At 42.4% G+C, this 17,482-nt stretch overlaps 1 protein-coding gene across 1 annotated transcript in view; it reads left to right on the top strand.

Moving 5' to 3' along the window:
- Nucleotides 1-16,534, top strand: part of LOC129654258 (uncharacterized) — a 33,223-nt gene extending 16,689 nt beyond the window's left edge. Inside the window, exons 2-8 of the mRNA XM_055583765.1 lie at nt 7,635-7,760; nt 10,302-10,372; nt 10,825-10,849; nt 12,490-12,560; nt 12,995-13,019; nt 15,599-15,670; nt 16,509-16,534. Of these exons, the coding sequence (XP_055439740.1) occupies nt 7,635-7,760; nt 10,302-10,372; nt 10,825-10,849; nt 12,490-12,560; nt 12,995-13,019; nt 15,599-15,670; nt 16,509-16,534 (416 nt within the window). The remainder of the gene's footprint in view (nt 1-7,634; nt 7,761-10,301; nt 10,373-10,824; nt 10,850-12,489; nt 12,561-12,994; nt 13,020-15,598; nt 15,671-16,508) is intronic.
- The last annotated feature ends 948 nt before the right edge of the window (nt 16,535-17,482 follow it).

Genomic DNA, 17,482 nt, shown 5'->3' with positions numbered 1-17,482 from the left:
AGTTCAAGGTTTTGATCCTATATTTATTGTTAAATTTTAGCAATCAGAATCCAGCAACACACTAAAAAGATCATACACCATGACCAAGTGGGCTTTATCCCAGGGATGCAAGGATTCGTCAATATCTGCAAATCAATGTAACACACCCCAACATTGCAGCTCAACAGACAGGAGGGTCATAGGTCTCTATCATTGAAAGCTGACGTGAGAAATATGTGATGCCAGGTACTCACTAATGGATTTAATTATGATACAAATACCATAATAAGTGAAGGAGTAGGAAATCTCGCGTGTTGCAGTCCATGGAGTCACAAAGAGTCCGACATGACTTAGTGGCTGAACAACAAGAAACTGTATTTTAATAAGTTTTCTTCAATTTTACTCTGGCTAATGCGCTTGCAAATAGGAATACGCACATATCTGTATGTGTTCAGGGGTCTGGGTGTCTCAGGGGGATCCCAAGCTGATAGCAGTCTGGCATGACTTCTAGCCCCTCACACTGTTACCATTACAAGATTAGTCATTATAATATATACTCTCATATCATTGAGCAAAACATCCAAAAGCTTTGATTTGTTGTCATTGTCGTATTTGTCCTTCATTAAAATGTAGAATTGTAAAGTATGTGTTAATAAAAGATATTATCAAGAATGATGAGGGATTCTTTTTACTGCTTGGTTTATTCAGAGTTTCTTCATGAATAAACCACAATGTAAAATGATTAGCAGTGCATGTCTACCAGATCAAAAGATTTTCTTTTGTTTATTTTTGCCTTTCTATCAAGAGTTAATAAGCAAGAACTAGGACTTGACGAAAAGGGCCTTAAGAGTCCCCACACTTTGTATAAACTTCAGACATTTTTAAAAACTAATTTGTCTTGGAGTACAGTTGCTTTACAATGTTGTGTTAGTTTCTGCTGCACAGCAAAGTGAATCTGTTACATATATACACTCATTTTTGACTCTCTCTCTCTCTCTCTATATATATATATATATATAAAAATTATGGAGTATTGACAGAGGAGCCTGATGGAGTACAGTCAATGGGGTCACAAAGATTTGGGCACGACTGATTGACTAAGCACAGCACATAGAGTATTGAATAGAGTTCCCTGTGTTGTATACTAGAGCCTTATTAGTTGTCTACTTTGTATATAAGTGTATAACTATAAATCCCAATCTCCCAATTTATTCCAGACACTTTTTCTTGATCTCCTTGTTCTTTGACCATCTACTTCAGAAGGTGTGTCAATTCCTTCTCTACCATGATGGTATGTGAACATTTTACAACCCAGGAATGTCTTTCTCGAGAACCTGTGAGCCCGCCTTCCTAAAAGTGATCATCTGAAAAATGGGTCCCTTTATCCCAGTCTGTGTAGAAAGGCGGAAGCTTCATTTCCACAAGTGCCAATGACTAAGCACAGATGGGAACCTTGAGGCTGAGGGCCTGTGTTATGTTCTCATTAGCTCACTCAGTGTTTACAAATCCCCCTATCCCAGTCACTTGTTTCAGGGGAGTTGAGTTCAATCTTTCTCCTTCCAGTAGTCTCAACCTTTATCACAATGTCTTGAATAAAGTTTTCCTTGCCTATTTAACTCTTTCCAGTGCAATGTTTTTGGGAGGATCTGTGGCTCCTTTCTATTAACTAAATAGCTAAAGAAAACTCTTACTCTCAAAACCCATAATGATAGGTGCTTTAGTCAGTTAGGGGTGCAGTAACAGAATACCTTGGATGAGGGTGCTTATACAATAATTATTTGTTTCTCATAGTCTAAAGGTTGAGAGTCAAGGTCAGGATTCAGCACGGTCAGGTTCTGGTGAATGTGTCTTCCTTAGATTTTGCCACCTTCTCATTTATCTTCATGTGGCAGAAAGAAAGGACGAGCTTTATTCCTCTTTTTAGAAAGATGATAATGTCATGGGGACTCCACCCTCATGATGTAATTACCTCCCAAAGGCCCCACCTCCTGGGACCCTCTCACTGGTGGTTAGGGTTTCAACATATAAATTTATGTGGGGACAGAGAGATTTAGTCCATAACAATAATAGCTCACACTACTTATAGTCAGCAGAATTTAGTTAGGATATTCGAGGTACTATGCGCTTAACAGAGTGATATTCTCTAAGTTGGTCCCATTTCCTTGTTTTACATAATTTATCCTGTTTAATTATTAGAAATATTCACCAACTTTTATAAATAGTTCTTGAATCAACTGTAGGAAAACTTGCAAAAAGTCCAATATGTTGCTTGGTCAAAGAAATACAAATAGACTTGGCAAATTGGAGCTGTAGTAAAACTCAGTGAATTCTCCATCATTGAAATCATTAATAGGACATACCAAATTTAATCACAAATTCTTTTAAAGTTCTTTAACTAACATGAATTGAACGTGCCCCTCTTTTCTCAGAAAACAACTGCAAGTTCATTATCTGATGAATAGACACATTGTAAATGAAATTTGTTAAAATGACTTAATCATTGATATACCACCATTATCACTTCCAAAATGTTTTCAGGTTTTTGAGACATAAATGATCACATGTGCTTTACAGAACACGCAGTTCCATTTATGACTTCATCAGGATATTTCTACTCTATATCATTTCTGGGGGAAATTTTCTATCATTACCCTAAAAAATTAATTAGTCCATTTTGACAAACATCTTTAGAAACATTTAGAATTGTTTAATAGAAAAGTTGTCTTTAAACACCTGCTGTTATTTTCCTAGTTATTAAAATATTTTTAAAGGAGTACTTGGCCCTTAATAAAAGTATTAGTCATACCATCCTTCCCCTTTTCCTTCTCACAACCAAAATAACAAAAATATTTAAATTACTGATGTTTTTGAAACTAAATGTCTTCATGATAGAAGTAAAAGTAACCATAGTACAAAGACAGTGATGGGACTTCCTTTGTGGCCCAGGGGTTCAGAATCTGCCTGCCAGTGCAGAGGACATGGATCTGATCCCTGGTCTGGGAAGATCCCACATGCCGCTGAGCAACTAGCCCGTGCACCACAGCTACTCACCCAGGACCCTAGAGCCTGCGAGTTACAGCTACTGAAGCCTGTGCACCTAGAGCCTATGCTCCACAACAAGAGACAGGTCCCTACTCAGGACAGCTAGAGACAAGACAAGCATGACAAGGAAGACCTAGCATAGACAAAAACAAATAAACAAAAATTAAAAAAAAAATTAAAGATAGTAATAAATTGAAAACATGCTTGCAACACACGACAGAAATGTTCATTTTTGTGAGAAGAATTTACAGGGATCCAAATAAAGAGTACAAGTGGATACATTAGGTGTGAAACTTAATTTTGTTTATAAGATTAAATCTTAGGCTTTGTTTCTTCTAGGAAAGCCTGGGGACTCAGAAGGAGTAGAAATGGGTAGAGGAGGCTGTACTAGGGGAGGGGTGGGCGCACAGTCAATATTGTAAGACCTTCAGTGGGACCCTTAGCCTAGGGTTAGAGGTCATGCTCCACCAACAGGAAACCTGTCAGCAGTCCTCACCAGAGTTTGATGAGTCTGGGACAGAGGCCTGTCCATGCGCTATCCAACCCTCAGGCCTCAGGGCAGATGGGTGAGATGGGGGCCCAGGCCAGTTTGGGGACTGTGTCCCACAGAGTCCCAGAGCCCTTGCCATGGGTGCCCACAGGCCAGATCCAGGCCACAAAGCAGCTGAAGTGAAAGTGAAAGTCGCTCAGTAGTGTCTGACTCTTTGCGACCCCATGGACTATACAGTCCATGGCATTCTCCAGGCCAGAATGCTGGATTGGGTAGCCTTTCCCTTCTGCAGGGGTTCTTCCCAACACAAAGCAGTGAACCTCTCCCCAGTCCCTGCCTCCATGACCTATAAGCTGCAGAGGACGATCTGGGCATGGTCCCCAGAGCCCTGGGCAGCTGGAGGATATGACCCTGGCTACTAAGGACAGAGTTTCCCAGCTCCTGTTCTCCATTCACGTTTCCACACTTGGTCCAGCATTGATTGGTTGTCCACCCCCAGGAGGTGGCAGGAGGTTAGGTTGGTGTGCAAGGATCTAACACGTCATTTCAGGCTTGCCTCTGTGGTTGGGACTTCTTTCAAAGAGAGTAATTGTTGTGAAGTAAAGATTAACCCAGTTGGAAATTGCTACAAGTGTGTCTCTGCAGCTTAAATGAAGAGCCTGAGGCCCGGCTGAGTCCTAGGCGCCAGGACCCAGAGAGATGAAAGTTGGATGGGGTCTGGGACTTGGCTCTGAGGTGCTGCCCGCTGAGACCTGCCCCCTCAGCCAGGGCCAGGCACTGGACATAGGACCCCGACTGGGTGCCGGATACCCTGCACGCCCAGGACCCCGTCCTCCTGGCCTGGGCCTGGACCCCAGAGGTAGAGGGTGGTGCCTGGGACCTGATGCTTGCTTTTCAGAACTGAGAGTAGCATTTGTTTGGGGGGGGAGGTTTACAGCAACATTAGGGCTTCCCTCTTGGCTCCATCGGTAAAGAACCTGTCTGCAGTGCAGGGGACCTGGGTTTGATTCTTGGGTTGGGAAGGTCCCCTGGAGAAGGCAATGGCAACCCACTGCACTATTCTTGCCTGGAGAATCCCATGGACAGAGGAGCGCGGCAGGCTACAGTCCATGGGGCCGCAAGAGTCGGACTTGACTCAGCGACTAAACCACCACCGCTACCACAAGAACATCATGACCTGACCATGACCTGACCTCAAGAGCAAAGACTCTGACCCCAGAAGTAGCCAGGCCACTCCCTCAGCGTTCCTAGAAAAGTGTTTTGCTGAACGTTTTCTGGGTGCTCAGCTTTTTTTGGTTGTCTGTCTTTTCTCCTTGTGTGGCCCTGCAGTAAGGCTTTCTCTCCTCCCTGTGTGTTAGGAGCACAAACTTGTGATCAGTACCAAGATGATATTCTCATCAATAATAGAATCTCTTTATTCTCAATGTGTTAGATTTGTCCCTCCTCACCCTGAAATGTTCACTATCAGCTATACTTGGGGACAGAACATTTTAATTCATATAAATTATTTTCATAATCAGAGAGGAATGTGTGAGCCTGAGATTCAATTTTTGAAATAAAATGGTTACTCTGAAAAGCCAAACTTGTCCATGAAATGACAGTAGCAGTTGGACAGTGGCAGTTGGACTCATCCTGTGCAGAGTCCAGTTAATTCTGAAGGTTCTGTGATGTGTGGTCGCCATGGTAATGTGGTGATACACATTCTGCATTCAGTGTGTTTTCGAGCTGAGAGCTTCATGTATGGTGGCAAAGAGAAATGGGTAACCTGAATTGTTTGGGAGGTAAGTTCCCACTGATCCTCTGAAGGCTGCTCCTTCAAATGGGCTGGTTAATCTTTACTGATGAACTTTCCTCATCTTTTTTTTTTTATTATTTTTCTTTTCCATCACTCTAACTTATCTACAGAGTTATAACTGTGTTTTATAGTTTTGTATTATTCCTTAAATTATATTTTGATTCTCCTGTCAGCTGGCTGCCTTAAATATCTTCCTAGATTTCCAATTTCCCAATGCCAGTTTTGTACACCAGAAACAGATGAAAAGAACTAACAGAGGAGACCCATGATGTCTCCCCAACATCGGACATTATAGTAAAGGGAATTACATCTCAACTGTTCTCAAATGCTGCTGCCCAAATCTACAAACACTAGCAGTGTAAATCTAGAGACTTAAAAAGGAAAGAAACTGGAATTTACTGGTAGGATTCCCATGGGTGATGTGGGCTGGATCATTGTTTGTCTGTTGCCAAGGAGTTTAGTGAGATGGCATAGTGCTATTGGGTTGGTAGGAATAACATTTGGTCACTGAGGGAAGAAGAGCCTGTCTGTTGATCCTCAAGGAGAATCTAGGGTTACGGTCTCCAGGCTGTGAGGATGGAGATGATTTTCAAAAAGAATATGGGGCTCTGTTGTCTTCCACTACAGGGTCTAGAGCATGATGAGAAGTTGATAGAGTCAGAATTTTAGTGGAGAAAGATTGAACTCCTGCCCATTCTTAGCTAGCACTTGGTCCAGGCTGCTCAAATAAGTGTTCAGATCAGCTGTGAGACTTGGAGCATCTCAGACTTAGTTAAGCCACCAAAGGCCAGCACAGAGCCCACCTCCCAAGTTAACTCACATTAACTGCTCATCCAGACTTGCTCAAGTTAAAGGGAAGTTAATTCTTGGTAGAACCATCATGTGGCCTTTGGTTTAGACGGTTCTGAGCTCTGAGCCAACTTGTTGGCCAAACAGACCGCTGGTCACTTAGCACGGTGAACTGGGCTTTGGGAAGGCTGCTCGTGAGACGGTTGAGTGTGTGAAGAAGCTTTGGAGGATGGACAGACTTGGAATCCTGTGGTCTTTCTGAGGGGCTTTGCTCAGAGGAAACTTGTATTTTGGATCAGGAACTGAGATATAGGCATGAGTGGTAGGAGGAGGATTTGAGCTCTTTTTAAGGCTGAGGCATCTTCTTCAGGGCATCAGCTCTTATCCACAGAAAACTAGGGGCAGGATAATTTGAGTTGGAGGTAGGGTTGAGGTCCTGGGTAAGGGGTTTTAGCACAGGTCTCAGGGGTGCAGGCATCTGTGTCCTCAGGGAACCATCTACAATCCTGCCCCAGGTTCACTATTTATTATTGTGTGACCCTTGGAAAATCACTTCCTCTCTCTAAATTTCAACACCATCTAATGTAACATATGGATTACAGCCCACACTTTGTCCACCCTTCCTCTTGAACAGGGCTGAGTGTCCGAAGAGGTGCTAATAGATACTCTCCATGAGCTATAAAAACTTGTTTCGGTGAAAAAGCTAAGGAATAAGCTTCCATCCCCACTTATTGGAGCCATCAAAATGTCCTCTCTGCTTTCAACCACTACTGAAGCTCCATCTTATTCTTGCCATCATTCAAGGTTGAACATTTAACAGAGAAATTATGAAGCACCAGTCATTTACTTTTGTATTTATTTATCTGTCTGTCTATCATTTATTTATTTGGCTGGATCGGGTCTTAGTTGTGGCATGTGGGATCTTTATCACATTGTGCAGATCTTTCGTTGCAGGGCACTGACTCTCTACTTGGGGTGCTTGACCTCAGTAGTTGCAACAGGTGGGCTTAATTGCTCAGAGACATGTGGAACCAGAGCTTGCCGAGCAGAAATCAAACCCCATCCCCTGTGTTGAGAGGCAGATTCTTACCCACTGGACTGCCCGGGAAGTCCCTCCTTTATGTTTCTAATATTTTACCTGTATTTAATCATTCTTGGCCTCATAATACTAAAAATAGGCCATGTTAACATTTCTCCAACTCAGGACAGGGAACTGAGGCAAAGAGGGATCCATATGTCTTTCCCAAGTACCTGCTTCTCCTAAATGTGATTTGAATCCAGTCCATCAGGCATGGTAACCATGCTTTGCTGAGCTTCTAGATCTCAGTTAAATAGAGATATTTGCACACACAGCCAGTCTGTTGGATGTTTTCAGTGCACATCAAACTGCAGAACTTCCTAAGTCCACCTTGGATTCAGGAGGCCTTGCGAGGCATCTGGTGAGGAAGGGGACCAGAGGATTGAATTATGGATCAATTATTATTAGTTCCTGGGTGGTCCTCTGCCGGCAACATGTCGACAGCTCTCATCATTTCACAGGAAGTCTCATCCAGAAGGAGAGAAGGAACACCCCTAAAATGTCAAGAACATCAAAAAGCAGCTGGTTGAAGAGAGTTTCGTTTTGGCCACATAATAGGGTGCACCCTATAACTGACTCAACTGAAGGTACTGTGGAAATTTTCTCATGAAGTTCATTCAAGAATGAAAATTGTAGTATGTTCAGGGCCTGATATTTAAGAAAAAAAAATCACCAGAAATATTAAGCAATGTCCTTTTATTTCATGTGTTCAAATGGAAACTATATCAGTTGGTACTGCTTTAACTATGAAAGGAAAGATGCATTTTAAATTCAACATTTGGTACATGCTTAAAAGTGGAAATGGTCTCTAGCTATGGTTTGGACATTAGCTAATGTTTTAACACTAGCTGTGATGTGTTCCCCCCGAAGTCATGTTTCAGGATTTCTTTAAATCATTAGACTTTATTTAAAGCAGGATTACATTGACATAAAAGTTGTATGGATTAGACAGAAAATTCCAATATCATATCACTTCAGTTTCGGCTATCAAATTCTACTCACAGATAACATATCTATGCTACATTTTTTACAATTAGTGAGAAAATATATTTTTAGTAATTCAAAGTCTAACATTGTTAGTTCACCTAACATTCACACTGTGTATTGTTATATTCAGTGATATTTTAAATACGCACATTTAAATTATAGGACCATACAGACATCTACACACTAATGTTCACAGTGTATTATTAGTAGTTAAATACTAGAAACAACCCAAAGACCATCATGTGATGAATGGATAAATGAAATGTGGTATGTACTCAGAATGGAATACTATCCCGCCATAAAAATGAATTCAGGATTGAAATATGCTATAAAATGGATGGACGATTAATACAAACATTTATTATAGTTAGTGAAATAAGGCAGGCACAGAAAGACAAATATTGCATGATTCCACTGGGTTAAGGTACACAGAATAGGCTAACTCATGGAAGCTGGAAATGGAAATTACCAAAGTGAGGAGGCAATGGAGAAGGTGGATTATGACTTAAAGGGTACAGAGGTTATATTGGATCTGATGAAAAAGATGTAGATGGTGTTGATAGGTACATTAAATTGTGAATATAGAAAAATCAAGATTGCCGCAAGAAATATCAATAACCTCAGATATGCAGATGAGACCACCCTTATGGCAGAAACTGAAGAAGAACTAAAGAGTCTCTTGAGGAAAGTGAAAGAGGAGAGTGAAAAAGTTGGCTTAAGGCTCAACATTCAGAAACTAAGATCATGGCATCCGGTCCCAGCACTTCCTGGGAAATAGATGGGGAAACAGTGGCTGACTTTATTTTTCTGGGCTCCAAAATCACTGCAGATGGTGATTGCAGCCATGAAATTAAAAGACGCTTACTCCTTGGAAGGAAAGTTATGACCAACCTAGAGAGCATATTAAACAACAGAGACATTACTTTGTCAACAAAGTTCTGTCTAGTCAAGGCTATGGTTTTTCCAGTAGTAATGTATGGATGTGGTAGTTTGAGTATAAAGAAAGCTGAGCACCAAAGACTTGATGCTTTTGAACTTTGGTTTTGGAGAAGACTTTAAACAGTCTCTTGGACTTGAAGGAGATTCGACCATTCCAACCTAAAAGAGATCAGTCCTGGGTGTTCATTGGAAGGACTGATGTTGAAGCAGAAACTCCAATACTTTGGCCACCTTATGTGAAGAGCCGAGCCACTTGAAAAGACCCTGATGCTGGGAAAGATTGAGGGCAGGAGGAAATGGGAATGACAGAAGATGAGACAGTTGGATGGCATCACTGACTCAATGGACATGGGTTTGGGTGGACTCTGGGATTTAGTGATGGACAAGGAGGCCTGGTGTGCTGTGATTCATGGGGGTCACAAAGAGTTGGACACGACTGAGCAACTGAACTGAACTGATGGAACTTTGTAATTCTTAAAAATTATGAGAAGAATAAATACAATTTATTTTTGATGACAATGCTGAGTCCCTAGTATATTTCTGTGAGCCCATGGACAGCAGCACACCAGGCTGACCTGTCTTTCACTATCTTCCTGAGTTTGCTCAAATTCCTGACCATTGAGTTGATAATGCTATCCAGACATCTCATCCTCTGTGGCCCCTTCTTTTCCTCCTGCCCTCAGTCTTTCCCAGCATCAGGGGCTTTTTGAGTGAGCCTGTTCTTTACATCAGGCGGCCAAAGTATTGAAGTTTCAGCATCAGTCCTTCCAATGAATATTCATGATTGATTTCCTTTATGATTAACTGGTTTGATCTCCTTGCTGTCCAAGGAACTCACAAGAGTCTCTTCAGCACCACTATTCTAAAGCATTAATTCTTTGGCACTCAGCCTTCTTAACGGTCCAAGTCTCACAAATGTACATGACTACGGAAGCCTAGTGTGATTTTTAGTGCTTCCCTCTGTCAGACCGAGTTTCAAGGCGATCAGGTTCCCCTTAGCCAGAAAGCTTAAGGCTCTCTGACTCATTTCTGAAACGTTCATCTCCTTTGCCTTCCTCCAGCCATGAGAAAGGTTGGCCAACAGATTTCAGCCCACACTTATTAACCACCCGTATCCACACACTCCCCCGATGTGTCCACATTAACAAGGTCTTCCCAATGAGCATCACAAATGTCCTGACAATTCCTCTATGTCCTCCTAGAGCTCCCTGAGAACCAGCTTGAGGGGCTACCCATTTCAACGCTGGAGGAAGAGGCTCTGCCCAACTCCATAGTAAGTGCCTCCGATTCATCTGAGATAAAAGTGTTGCTTCATGACTGTATTTTCTAGTGGAATTCAGATAAAGGTTGAAAATATTCAAGACAGTTCATATAAACAGTTTTTAATTTGATGGATGAATCTCTCCCAGCAGGTAACTGTTTCAAAAGGATGTTTTTCAAAAATGACAACATAAATTAAAAACTGGAATCGGGAGCAGTTTCCTCAGCAGAAACTATTCCTTCCTGAAATGAAAGTTTTAATTACTGGTGAAAATGAGCTGGAGTGCTCTTCCAGGAGGAGCTCCAGCCTTTCCCACAGATGTCCTCTATGTGTTCTTTTGGGACTACGGACTCAACGGCACATTCCCATTTGGTTTTCTGAAAAGAAAAAGAGAACAAAAGCCCTGAATGCACAGTACTCAAGATGCTGACACCCTCACACTGTTTTCTTCTTTCTAATTGCAGGCCTGTGAACAAGCCAGTGAACACGGTAATTATTCAGGGATCATCCCTCTGATGAAAATAATCTAGTTGATGAAGGTGGCAATCTCTTGCCGGCTCTATTTGGAGAGTCGCCCTGACACTGGATTCCTAAAGGGGGTGAAGGCGCAGGGTGCAGATAAGAGACTAATCTCCCGGGAAAGAAAATGTCTGTGCTCTATGGTACCTGGAAACCACTACATCATTTAGATGCGTGGGTTTGGGTCCCATGTGTGAGCCCATGCAGTGTGATTCTAAAGCTGTCTGTGTGTGTTTCCTCAGGAGATGTTTCCCTCTTATAAAGCACAAGTCAACTGTGAACTTTCTAAATACTTCTCAACACACTGTGCACTGGCTATAGATTCCCTAATTCTTTCCTCATCTCAGTCATTCCTCAAGTTCGGTTAATATTCATCTTGCTCGAAGGGAGATGGTGCTGAGAAAAATGGACCAAGCTATTGACCTCCTAAGTGGGAAAAAAATAACCTGAGAACCTTGGGGTGGTCCCAGTGTGTCTGCTGTGGACCCGTGACCTGCACTTATCACTCAACCATGGGATCCTCAGTCATGGAGCAAGGGGGTCCCTGCATCTACGTTTATGCCTGGAGGTACTAGAGCTCCAGAGGTCCAGATTGTGCCCATCATTGTAAGATGGGCTCAGTGGTCATGGAACCCAGGGCAAACGTAGGTGGATTATTGCCAACATTGTCACAGTCGTTATTGTGGAAGGCACCTTGGGATTCATATCCTCTTGGTGAGTTCAAAGCTCTGAAAGTTGTGTTCCCTTGTTTAGACAGTACAGGCCACATCTGTTGGTGCTAGTGTCACTGCTTAACCAAGGACAAAAGCAGAGTGTCAACAGAGAGATATTTCATTGTACTGGGTGACATTACCATAAGCCTTACATTGGTTAAACCCTGTAGCACACTTTTAAGGGAAGGTGTCAAATAGATCTCACAGTGGAACTTGACACTCTGCTTGGTGACCTTGACTCTTGCTGTAAACCTCCTGCATGCCAGGGTCCAAGAAGGTCAACGTTTACCCCATGCTTTCTCTCCATGATGAACTGTCCGTCTAAATGTATGGCTTCACTGAGTGTGAACAGACACTGACTCAGTGGACGTGGAAATATTTGGAAAATGAAGACTAGGAAGAAACATCACATGATAGATTATAGCTATTTGGCAAGGTAGGGTTGAATTCAGTTCTCTTAACAGAGATTGATTATAATGAAGAACAAAATCTCACAGAAAACTTAGTAAGTGCATCAGCTGAAACTGAATCCTGGGGAGGCAGTGATCTAGGAAGAAATCCAGAAGATAGGTGTGATTTACCAGAAGCTCTAAACAGAAAGGAGGGTCATGGGTCTCTGTCATTGAAAGCTGGCATGCATTGTAATGTTTCACATTTCCCCATTGGTTTGGTTATCACCAGTTACATGCAGCCAATCTCCTTCATTGCCTTCTTGCTTGTCTCCTTGGTTGTACTTCATCCAGCAAAGGGGAGGATTCAAGAGCAGCTCAGTCCATAGTTACCAGCCTCTCTCCTGTACACATTCCACCCCATGTCCCATCCAATAAACACACAAAAAATCTGAGATCTTTGTAAACAGCCTCATCTCTGTCCTCATGGCCTTCTGTTTCCCTCTAGCTCCCCAGGAGCACCTGGTGTTGGAACTGCCCCAGGCCGGGGCTGAGGATCCGCCTCTGCCACCCCTGGAGGTAAGCTCAACTGTCTGTGTCTCACAAAGGCTGCTGCTTCACCTCTTTATGTTTCATTCAGTGAAATACAGTTATAGTCATCTGACAATGTATATTAGCACTTATGCATGCAGTTTGTTGCTGGTGAAATATTGACGTTAAATCTGTTATCAAAACAGAACTGATCCAAAAGGACACTAAAAATAGCATCAATTCCGACTGTAGGTACATTCCTCAGTAGAATTTTTTCCTCCTGGAAACTGAAAGATCTTAAGTGAAAGAGCCCAGCCTTTGCAACAAGGGTCCTCTCTGTTTTCTTTTGGAACGATTGATTTTTTAAAGAGTTTAGGGGGTTAGTTACCTGAGGAAAACAAAAAAATCAGATAACATAAAAGTTACTGCAGAGAACACACGATGCTGCCACCCTCACACTGTTTTCTTCTCTCTAATCACAGGCAGCCGGAGAAGCCAGTGAACGTGGTAAATATTCAGCAACCATACCTCTGCTGAGGAACAGTTTAGCTGATGATTGTGGGGCTCTCTTGCCAGCTAGCTTTGCAGAGTCACCCTGATGCTGGATTCCTAATGAGAGTGAGGGTTGGGGGTTCTGAGAAAAGACTGATCTCACATTAAGAACAATGTCTGTGCTCTATGGTCCCTGGAAACAACCACATCTTTTAGATGATGTGAGTTTGTGTGAATCAGGGTTGGGGGCCCATGTGGAAGCCCCTGTGATGTGATTCTGAAGGTGTGTGTATGTGTGTTTCCTCAGGAGATTTTTCCCCCTTACACGGCACAAGTCAACTGTGAACTTTCTAAACACTTCTCATCACCACTGCCCACTGATTATACATTACCTGATTGTTTCCTCAACTCAGCCATTCCTCAAGTTTCATTAATATTCATTTTCCTCAGATGAAGATGCTGCTGAGAAAAATGGCCCAAGCCCTTGTCCTCCTAAGTGGAAAAACCAAACTGAGAACCTAGGGGGCTTCCAGTATTTCTGGTCTGCAAACCTCACCTGAACTGATCACTCATCCTTGAAATCCTAGTCATGAAACAAGGGGTCCCTGCATCTATGTTTATACCTGGAGGTATTATAAGCTCGAGGTCCAGACCGTGCCCATCATTATAAGGTTGGCACAGTGGTCCCAAAACCAGGGCAAGCAAAGTGGATTAACAGCTACCTTTGGCACAGTCTTTATTGTGAAAGGCACCTCGGGGTTTGCATCCCCTGGTGAACTCACAGATTGTTAGTTTGGCGGCCTTGTGTCGACAATGCTGGTCCTGTCTCTTGGTGCTAGTGTCATGCTTAAACAAGGAATAAAGCAGATTATCATCAGGGAGGTATTTCATTTTACTGGATGATATTACCACAAGCCCTACATTGATTAAACCTGGTAACACACACTCTAGGGAACGTGTCAAATAGATCTCACATTCGATTTCGATAGTTAGCCTCGGACCATGAGTCGTCGTAATCTCCTAAAGCGCTGGATCAGAGACAGTCAGCATTCACCCTTGGTTCCTCTCCATAATGAACTGTCTGTCCCATTAAATGTATCACTTCTCTCATTGTGGACAGCCACTGTCTCAGTGGACATGCAAATATTGTTTGGAAATTGAAGACTGGGAAAAAATATCACATGATTGATAATAGATATTTGTAAAGGCAGGATTGAATTCAGTCCTCTAATAGAGCTTGCTTTTAATCAAGAACAAAATCTCATAGAAACTTGGTAATTTCAATAGCTACAACTTTGCATCCTGGGGAGGGAGTGATCTAGGAAGAAATCCTGGGCTGATTTAGCAGATGCTCCAAACAAGCAGGAGGGACGTTCATCTCTGTCATTTAAAGCTGGAATGCATTTTAGTGTTTCTTTTTTCCCCACTGTTTAGGTTATCATTAGATCACTTGTTAAAATGCAGAGGCTCTCTTTCATTTCTTTCCCGTTCCTCTCGTTTGTTCTCCTTCATCCAGCAAAGAGGATGATTCAACAGCAGCTTAGTCCATAGCTACTTACCCCCTCATGCATACACTTCAGCCCTTGTCCCTATCAAAAAAAAAAAAAAAAGGCTGAGTGACTGCTGAGTAGCCTCACCAGTGTCCTAAGAGCTACTCTGTCTCTCTAGCTCCCCAGGAAGACCTGGTGGAGGAACTGTGCTTTCTATAACCAGCTGTCCCACTAAACAGATGGCCCCTGTGAGTATGAGCAGCTAGTGGCTCAGTGGGCATGTACACACTATAGAAAATGAATATTGTGAAGAAGCAATAAAGGGGACGAACTAGCATTTTATAATTCTATAATTTGAAAGACTTAAATTCCAAATGGCAATTTAGTTCCTGATCCAGAAAAAATAAAATTATAGTACCTTCACATAAAAAAAGAAAATATTGATAGAAAAATATTATTCCTAATAGCTATTTATAAATGGTAGGAATTCAGTAATATAAAATCTTGTGTATTTGATTTTCTCTAAGACAAGTAATTAGTGAATTAATAGAATAGCATACTTTACCCAGGATTGATTTCAGTCCTCTAACACAGTTTACTTTAAATCAAGTCCAAAGTTTCATAGAAAATATGATGAACAGAGTAGCAGCAACTGTGGATCTCGGAGGAAGAGTGATCTGGGAAAAATCAGGAGACAGTGGCGATTTAGCAGGAGCTCAAATGATGGGCTGCCGTCTATGGGGTCTCACAGAGTCTGACATGACTGAAGTGACTTAGCAGCAGCAGCAGCAAACGAGCAGGAGGAGTCATGGGTCTCTTTCATTGAACAGTACACCCATTTTAGAGTTTTCCATTTCTTAGATTGAATATTTCATGTTGATTAGATTCCTCTAGCTAGAAAGCCAAAGATGTGTTTTCATTTCCTTCCTCCTCTTCTTTACTTTCCTTCCTCCTCCAAAGAGGATGGAGGAACACAAGTTCAGTCCATGCTTATTAACCTCCCACATCTATACACACCACCCCATGTCCACACGAAGAGAAAAAACCCTGCATGATTCCTCAGCCTCCTCTCGAGCATTCTAACAGGTACTCTGTGTGCCCTAGGTTTCACTGAGGACCTGCCAGTCAACCCAACTTGTGACAGGACCGAAGAGACTCCATATGTCTCCAAGGAAAGTTCTTTTTTTTTTTTTCCTTCCTCTGGTCTGAGATAGAAATACTTTTTCCTTTCTTTTTCAGTAGAATTAAGTTATGAGCCTTTGAAGGTGTTTGTTTCAGATAGAGACAGTTCCCTTGGTTGGGATAATGTGGAGTGAGATACTTATTACCAAATCATGATGCCTCAGTCCACAGGATATTAAAATTGTTAGCATCCATTACATCCTGTTGAGTACCGATTTCTCTCTCCTGCAGTCAGATTTCCTCTAAGAAAAGAATTCTGCAGTTTCCAACCCAAACGATCTTGGAAGTTCCATCCTCCAGGCAAAGGTCTTGCCTTTCATCCTGAGTATGTGTGTTCTGATATTGCTGAACTCCACCAGTGTTCCTCATCAGGATCTGTCACTAAATGAACCAAAGAGTGTGCATCTATGTGATCTTATCCTCATTAGTGCCTTCTCTTCTGTACTTGCAGGTGGCCCTTTCAGAATGTGAAAATGGTATGTATTCTAGAAGCATTCACTTTGGGAGAAAAACTTTGTAGATGAGAAAGTTGGGGCTTTCTCTCTGGTTTTAGTGTAGAGGCCAAACTGATTCCAAATTCCCGCTGGCAATGAGTGTAGGGGCCCTAGTGACAGAAAGTAATGTATAAGTCGAGCAATGTGGCTGATTACTGTAGTTCCAGGAGGAACCTGTACTATGGTTAATAGTGTAGGTTTGTGTCCATGGGACTGGGTGTGTCTCTGTGTGTAATGAATAGTGTGATTCTCCATGTGTCTGTGAATTTTCTGTCTTGTGTTTTCCTCGATATTTGTCACCCTAAACATCACTGTTACTGGTGTCAACTTCCCCCCAGAATTTCCCATCACCGTGTACCATTAATGAGTATGTGCATAAAAATTAAACCAAGTATACACATTCACTGTATCCATTGATTTTATACCAAGTGAACATCTGATACCCTGAAAGACAAATCTCATCACTCCCCAGGAACATGTTGACCCCAGAGTCTTTTTAATTTTTCTTGAATTTCTTCTTGGCTCTGCTGGGTCTTCATTGCTGCACAGGGTTTTCTCTGCTTGTGGAGAGTGAGGGCATCTCTCTAGTTGTGGTGCATAGGTGTATCACTTTAGCAGCTTCTTTTGCTACAGAGCATGGCTTCTAGGGCTCTTGGGCTTCAGTAGTTTTGGAAGGTGGGCTCAGCACTCGTGGCTCCCGGGCTCTAGAACACGGCTCAGTCCTTGGGGTGCACTGACGGGTTTAGTTTCTCCAAAGCATGTGGAATCTTTCCAGACCAGGGATTGAGCTCGTATCTCCTGCATTAGCATGTAGATTCTTAAGCACTGAGGCACCAGTGAAGCCCGATACGATTCTTAAAAAACAAAACTGTGTTTTAGTATCCCCCTCCTGGGTCAATCACACCTTCATTTAGTCATAACTCCCATTTCTTACTAGGTCTTATAGAATTTTGATTGGTCATGATTCATCTGCCATTTCCATCATTCAACCTCTTTCCTATTAGAGCCTCAGAATGAGTCTTTCCCCCTCAACCAAGGCCCCCAGTACTGGGGAGGCTCCTTCCTTCTGCAGGGATCCCTGGTGGTACCCACATGCCACACCCAGGTCTAGAGGAATCTGAGAAAGGAGGAACCTAAAAGCATAGATGAAGTTCAGGCCAGCTTTGCCTCTTAAGCTTTGAAGTGTCCAGTCAGTCCTGTTAATTCAGTGCACTGTGTTGTTCAGCTTGTCTCTAGAACTTCTCCATCCTGCAACAAGAATGTTATACCCATTAAACAGACACTCCCTCTGTCAACCTCCTCCCAGTTCTTG

The sequence above is a fragment of the Bubalus kerabau genome, chromosome 5 (assembly GCF_029407905.1).
Source record: "Bubalus kerabau isolate K-KA32 ecotype Philippines breed swamp buffalo chromosome 5, PCC_UOA_SB_1v2, whole genome shotgun sequence".
In the NCBI taxonomy this organism is placed as follows: Eukaryota; Metazoa; Chordata; class Mammalia; order Artiodactyla; family Bovidae; genus Bubalus; species Bubalus kerabau.
The sequence above is the reverse complement of the archived record's forward strand: the minus strand, read 5'-3'. Positions and strand labels throughout refer to the sequence as shown.